Source organism: Emydura macquarii, unplaced genomic scaffold, assembly GCF_026122565.2.
Source record: "Emydura macquarii macquarii isolate MOO-44397 ecotype Brisbane River unplaced genomic scaffold, CSIRO-AGI_Emac_v2 contig_1790, whole genome shotgun sequence".
NCBI lineage: Eukaryota > Metazoa > Chordata > Testudines > Chelidae > Emydura > Emydura macquarii.
The window spans coordinates 526,499-533,520 of record NW_027131927.1 but is presented as its reverse complement, the minus strand read 5'-3'; the positions used below and the strand labels follow the sequence as shown (position 1 = coordinate 533,520).

Genomic DNA, 7,022 nt, shown 5'->3' with positions numbered 1-7,022 from the left:
GGTCTTACAATGAGATGTGTCAGGCGACCCTAACTCCTTGGTGTTGCTCCCTTTCTTCCTGGGACAAGATCAGATTTTTCCACCTTCCGACATGCACCAACGCCCTGTCTAAGATGAATTTCAGACCCTTAAGATTCAAGCCTGGGCGGTGCACAAAAGTTGTCGCATTTTAATTATACTGGAGCCCTCAACCCCTCCCCGGCAATGATACTGGGGTAAAAGCACTTACAGCAGTATAGCTTATACCCGTGATTCTCGCCAGCCCCAAGTGGCTCCTTACTGCGTCTCCTGCCGCTCTTTGCAACACATGATATTAAAACACCATGAGATTCAATTAGTAACCCATCGGAGTTATTAACCAATCAGGCTGCTTTTACTATGTTATTAACCAGAACCAGTTGTAGTTGATAAGATAATGCTTGGTCAGTCAGTGTGTGTATCTATCTATCTATCTAAACTAAATAGTAATTGTAACAAGGAATTCACACTGCTGTGGCTTTTTGGGGTAATGCTGCTCGCTAATTTCCCTCCTGACCTATTCAGGTCTGAGTATCACTGCTCTGTACTCACATGGGCAGGAGAATGAGCTTGCCTCGTGTCCCGGTAGCACTGTGCCCAGACTAACGGTGGTACTGGTGTAACTGCATCAGTAAAAATCAGCCCCCTACCCACCAGTTACACCAGGACAACTTGCAAGTGTAGGCCAGGCTGTCACACATTTAATTGTATTCATGGGCCTTGTATCTTTCTTGATTTGGGTGGATGAGTGAGAGAGAGAGAGAGAGAGACCACCGCTTTCTGTTGGAATGGGTTCTGTGCCCCTACACTTGGGTGTGTGTCTCTCTCTCGATGTGCCCAGACCTGTGTGTGTCCACGCCTGTCTCTCTCTCAACTGCCCTCTGCTGGAATTGGCTGTGTCTGTGGGGGTTTGTGCACCCAGGCCTGTGAGTTTGTCTGTGTGCATGTGTCCACCTCTGTGTGCCCAGGCCTGTGTGTCTGTCTGTGTGCCCAGGCCCACGTGTCTCTCTGCCCCTCCCTGCTAGAGTTGTGTCTGTGTGTCTGTCTTTGCTGCCACCTGGTGGAGTAGGCTAGGCCCCACAGGCTGGCTGCAGTTCTCTCTCATATAACCAAGTCCTCACAGCCCTTTGACAAAGTCCCCCTTTAAGCTGGACCTTCCCGCACTCAATCAGCCTAGAAGTGAATCGATCCAGAACCTGCAGCCAGCCTGAAATGAGGCTCCGTGGGCCAGGAAAAGCCCCATCTACCTTAGGCAAGACCCACAGCCTTTGCCAATCTGTGGCCATACAATCTGGCATTTTCCCATGATTCTGTAGATGAGGGCACTTTTGCCCGGGAATTCACCCTGCTGGGACTGGGCCCGGGCCCCAGCTTTCCCCTCCATTAGAGTCAGTGCGGTTTGTGGGCAGGCTCTCTATGCTGTTCCCTGGCCACCGACGGCCACGTGCTCCCAACTACGCTCCCGTCTTTCCTCTTCTGCATGGTTGTGGCCTGACTTCCTTCTCAGAGATTCAGCCCAGAACACCCCCGACTGCTTCTCTGCCATCACTCTGCTTCCCAGCGGCTCTGGCAGCAGTTAGCAAAGGATTTGGGGGCCTGCCCCCAGCCATTGGGTGATGACGTAGCCCCGTGAATGAGGAAAACCCACTGAATTTCTCAGCTGAAAGCTGCTGGGTTTGCAGACTCACAGCTGCGTCATTAACAGCCATGCTGTAAAGCAGAAAACACCAAGCCTCAGACCGGGCACCTCTGTCAACAGCGAGAGCTCCCACATCTCCCCGCTGGGGAAACGCCGAGTGGGCCCAGTGCCTCTGAGTTTGGGATCTGCTGCCGCTGCCGCCGGACAAGTTCTAGCAGCTCCCAGACAGTGATGCAGGCGGCTGGGGAATTCTTGGCTGCAGGTGTATCAGGAACAGTGGGTGGGGGAGTTCAGGGGAGCCAGCGCTTCCCACTGCAACTGCGCCTGGTCAGAGAAGATGAGGGTGGGAAGGGACCTCAGGAGGTATCTAGTCCACAGCCCTGCTCAAAGCAGGACTAACCCCAACGAAATCATCCCAGCCCGGGCTCTGTCAAGTCGGCCCTTAAAAACCTCTAAAGATGGTGATTCCACCCCCTCCTCAGGTAACCCATTTCAGTGCTTCACCACCCGCCTGGTGAAAGTTTTTCCTAATATCCAGCCTCGACCTACCCCCTTACAACTTGAGACCTTTGCTCCTTGTTCTGTCAAGGTACTAGGGGTCATCGGCCTAATTTACAACAGTCCCTTGTCAGCGGGAAGCAGCCATCTGCGGGCACTGCCAGTTTCACCGCCCTTAACAGGACACACCCTCAGGGAACAAAACTGTTGACACGTCCACCAAGCAACTCCTCAGCTGGCCTGTCCTGGCCTGAATAGTGGGGGTGTGGATGGTGGGGGGAGTTTGCACAGATGGTGTCCCAGCTAAGACCGGCCAACACCATAGCCTTGGGACCAGGATCCAGCCGCCTGCACCCAAAGCCACGCAAGGTCCCAGACACATTCGATTCACCAGGAAGCTTCACTGAAACTAACATATGGAACCGCCCCCCACACCCCCAATCAGAGCAGTGCTGGGGGGTCCTGCCCAGAACCCTAATTGGTTGGGGCTGGGCAGACAGGAGAATCCACTCCACCCTCACCCCCTGAGCCCTGGTTGGCCAGAGAGCTGGCAGGAAATCTCCCCTCTCCCCCCGTTGCTGCCATTTCTCCTCTGAGTGGCAGAGGGGGATGCCCTGTGAGAAGGGAGTGTCTGAGCTCGGATCTGGAGCCGGCCCAGGGTGCAGCCGGAGGGCAGAGTCCATGAGCCTGCGCCTCGCATTAGAATCAGCACTGCCAACGCAAAGGAGGGGCCTTAATCTGGGGCCAAGGGGTGACGGATGGACACAGCAGAGGGCCCCAGAGGCACCTGTGCTTTAGGGTGTATCCCCTCCCCAGTAGCTCTTTGCAATGGATCCAGCTGAGAAAGTCACTGGCACAGAGTCATGTGTTAAATAGTCCTGCGCCCCCCCCCCCACAGGCTGAGAGGTGGGATCAGCCTGGCTGAGGGGGGACCCCCACCCCAAGGCACTGAGGGGAGCCCAGGGCAGGCTCCCCACTCTGGTAGGAAGCGGTGGACAGTCAGTGCTGGCTCCTCATTGTCATTGCTAGGGCCTGGCTGAGAACCCCCCAGAGCTGCGGGAACACACCAGGATTCCTCGGCCAGCTGGGGCTGCTGCCTGTGGCCACATGGCGTGCTTCTATCCCAGCCCCGGGGAGGGCAGGATCCGCAGTAGAGGGGTCCTAACCGGCATCTAAGGCTCAGGACCACCCTGCCCTTCCCATGTTGCTGGATGAGGAGGGTCTTGCAGGGAGCAGGACAGGTCCAGCCTGGAAATAGTCCCATGCTATGGAAAGAGGTGGGGAAGCGCTGCTCAAGGTGCGCATAACCCATCATCCCAGCTCCCTCCCTGCCTTGTGCTGGGCACTCCTGGGCCAAACGGCCACCGGCAGCCCGGCTTTTCAGGCCAGCCCCTCCTCTGCCAGAGTCCCCTCCAGGAACCAGAGCCCTGCCCCCTCCAGCTGCAGCATTCGCATATAAGGAGATCCCCCACAGCCCCTGCCCCAGGAACCCCCGCCACAGGCCCCAGAACTGGCTTTGAGGGGAGGGCCCAGCCCCTCAGCAAGAGCACGGAGTGCACCCCCGCTCCAGGGTGGGCCCAGCACTGGGCCAGCCCCCCACAGCACAGCAGAGTTGGCCCAGGCCTGCTCTGCCTGCCCCCAGCACAAAGAGCTGATTATACAGTCAGAGAGCCAGCAGGACAGCCAGCCAGCAGGACAGAGCATGGCCTCACCCCACCCACTTGCCAATAGGCCACCCCCCCCCTAGCTGGCCACAGGGGGCTGCTCTGCTTTACCCCAGCCATTCTTTCTATTGCAGTAGCCCCTGGGGCCCCTCAGACGGCCCTTTACTGGGCCCTGGCCAGGCCCCGTGACAGTCCCTGCCCCACCCATGCAGACTCAGCATAGCCAGGCCAATAAACAGACATGGTCAGGCTAGAACGAAGGCAGGCATTAGCCATCAGCAGGCCCCAGCCCAGCCAGGCATCACAGCAGCAGCAGGCTTGAAGGAAGAATTGAACAGGAGATGCTAAGCAGCAATCGTCACAGAAAGGCAGCCGAGGCTTATCTGTTCCTCTGACCACTGCACCAGGCTGCTCATCCAGGTGGGCACTACTTATATTCCCACCACTGGGAGAGAGGGCGAAGGGGGCAGGCTGCAGGTTCTATTGTTATCCATCTTCCCCGGCATGGAGAAGGGACACATGTATCCTGGAGATCCACGCTCCACTGTGCAGATGGAGTTGATGGAAAGGTGTCAGTTTCCCTGGTTCTTGGAGGAAGGTCTGTAGGGAAGAGATGCGGGGCCAGCTGGCCGAGCAGGGGAAGAGCATCTTGACCCAGTGACTCGGCAACCGAGGGAGGAGGGCTTTTACCTCGGTTCAACAGGGGCAGGTGACAAAATCCCCCAGGTAAAGGGGAAAAGCAACCTTAAAAAAAGGGCAAGATGACGGGGGAAAGGGACATGGGAAATGACACCCGCTGCCCCCTCCCTCCACACTCCCTTGGCAAAGGCGGCTGCACTCAGCCGCCACCGAGTGCTAATGGTCTGGCTTGAAGGGGACAGGCCTGGGAAGGGGGTGGGAAGAGGGCTGCAGGGAACAAAGCAGAGCAATCCTTCTGGACAGCTGCTCACAACACAGAGCTGCTCAGGCCCCGCTGGCCACGCAACCCACCCGTCTCACAAGCAGCAACCCAGGGCTGAAATAAGAGGCCAGAAACCGCAGCCACGCTTGTCAGAAGACTTCCCCCACCCCTCGCTGCCAGGCTGAGGCTCCGGTCAGTGTCCCTAAAGCAGGCCCATGTGTCTGCCCTGCAGAGGGCTGCGATTAAACCACTCAGTGACAAGAGCATCGCAGCCCTTAACCTCGTCCCCGCGTTCAGACGGAGCAGCAGACACCGCAGGCACGCTGAACATGGCTCTGCTCTCAGAGACCGCCGAAGAGGCCCTTTTTCTCACTGCTCCTCAGGCTGTCACAGCTCCCGCCTGCGCTGCCTTGGACTTCTGCCAGCCAACACAACAAACCAGAAAAGCCAGCTTGGCTCTCAGGTGGCAGGCTGCATTTGCAAGGCTGCAGTTAGAGAATGCACCTCTGGCCTGGCGCTACCTCAGCCTAACCAGCCGGGGCTCCTGGGCCGAGCTCAGCCTCCATTAAGACAGAACTGCATGCTGAGAGGTTATTTTTGAAGAGGGTCATTCCTGAAACTGACAACATGCCAGTCAGCTGGCTTCACTTATCTCTGGGAGGTGCTCAGATGAGTGAGGTCTGAGAACCGTTGCTAATTTGTGCTTTCATAAGGAATGGGATAACTTTAAAATAGTCTCTATATTATTCATCTTCTCCTAGATCAGTGGCACAACCTCATTTGGACACTGTGGTCTCCCCATCTCAGAGGACAGTGCAGAACTAGCGGGGAGCAGAGGATGATCAGGGCCTGGAAAACTCTCGCATGAAAATATTGATAAAACAGATTGTAACCTTGGAGAGGAGACAAGATAAACATCCATAAAACAGTGACTGATCCTGGAGAAGGAGCTTCTGTGCTTTATGCCTCCTAACACAAGAACAAAGTGACCTTCCACTGAATTACACAGTGGTGCATTCAAAATCAACATGAGGAAATAATTTTTCACAAAATGTGTAATTAAACTGTGGAACTCATTGCCACAAGAAACCACTGAGGCTAATTCAAAAAGGGACTGGACATTTACATGAATTAACTAAAAAACCCAAACACAGGAGGGATATTCAACCTTGGCTTCAGAGTTTAGAGAGCAGGATGAGACCCGATGAGGGGAGATCATTGCCCTTCTGCTACTATGAGGTTCTCACTCCTTTCTCAGAAGCAGCTGATGCTGGTGGCTGGGGGCTAGATCCAGTCTGGCAATTCCTATGTCCCGAGAACAGCCTGCACCCAGGGCAGATGTGTAGAAAGATGCAAGAGAAGAGGGCAAGGTTGAATTTAACAGCCATATGAATTTATTCAATCCAGAGTCCATAGTAGAGTGCAACGATGAGAAATGGGACTTGTTCGGATAATCAGCTCTCTTTATGAAACAGAGACACAACTCTGAGAAACTCCTTAACAATGTCCTACACACCTGCACAATGGAACGGAGCTCACAATGATTACCTGATGAGTTTGACTTTAAATACAGAGATACGGGGGTTCTCTCCCATGGATACAGCACATCACACGAACGTCACCAAATTCTCAACCCCGACCCGCCCAAAAGTTACTGGAATAGGAAATCAAAAGCTTTGGAGCCAGAGGACCACAGCAGCTTCCCCCCTTCGCTTTCTGTCCAGTATCCAAGAGGGAGAGTGGAAAGTTAGGCTTTTTTTAAAAACCGAAGTTAGAACAGGTTAGTCCTTTTTCTTCTCCTCTGCCGTTTTCTCCGTCTGGGCCCCCGGAGAGCCGTCAGCCACGTCCTCTGTTACTGGTGCAGGGGAGCCATCGGCCGGCCCCTCCTGTATCACCTCCTGGGTGCTCGTGGCCACCCCGGCGGGTAGCGCTGCAGGGGCACAGTCTGCTGGAGTGGTACCTTGTGTTAGTGGAGAGACTTGGCCCTCCCCACTTATCCCAAACTCGTTGACGCGCGTCAGATCCACCCGGTAGATCCAGCGCTGATAGAGGTATATGAAAAAGACGACATCTGTGGGAGGAGAGCAGAGCGAGCGTAAACGGGAGGCAGACCCCCGGCCGAATGCACACATTTGAACCACCCCCATGGCCTATGAGTGCCTCGTGAGCTGTTTGGCAAGAGACCCATGGGCACAAGTGACAGCACGGCTCAGCTGCAGCCCACAAGGGAGAGGCTGAGGCCCTGGGGCAGAAAGGAGGAGGAAAGCTCTCTTCTCTCATGCTGCCTGGGGAACTCTGGCAG

The 7,022-nt window shown here is 55.4% G+C and overlaps 1 protein-coding gene across 2 annotated transcripts in view; it reads right to left on the bottom strand.

Moving 5' to 3' along the window:
* Positions 1-6,091: 6,091 nt before the first annotated feature.
* The window catches only part of CLPTM1 (CLPTM1 regulator of GABA type A receptor forward trafficking), a 32,973-nt gene continuing 32,042 nt past the window's right edge, over positions 6,092-7,022 (bottom strand). For both annotated transcript variants that reach the window (XM_067556504.1, XM_067556505.1), the window contains exon 14: positions 6,092-6,791. In XM_067556504.1, the coding sequence (XP_067412605.1) occupies positions 6,502-6,791 (290 nt within the window). In that variant the 3' untranslated portion in view covers positions 6,092-6,501. The remainder of the gene's footprint in view (positions 6,792-7,022) is intronic.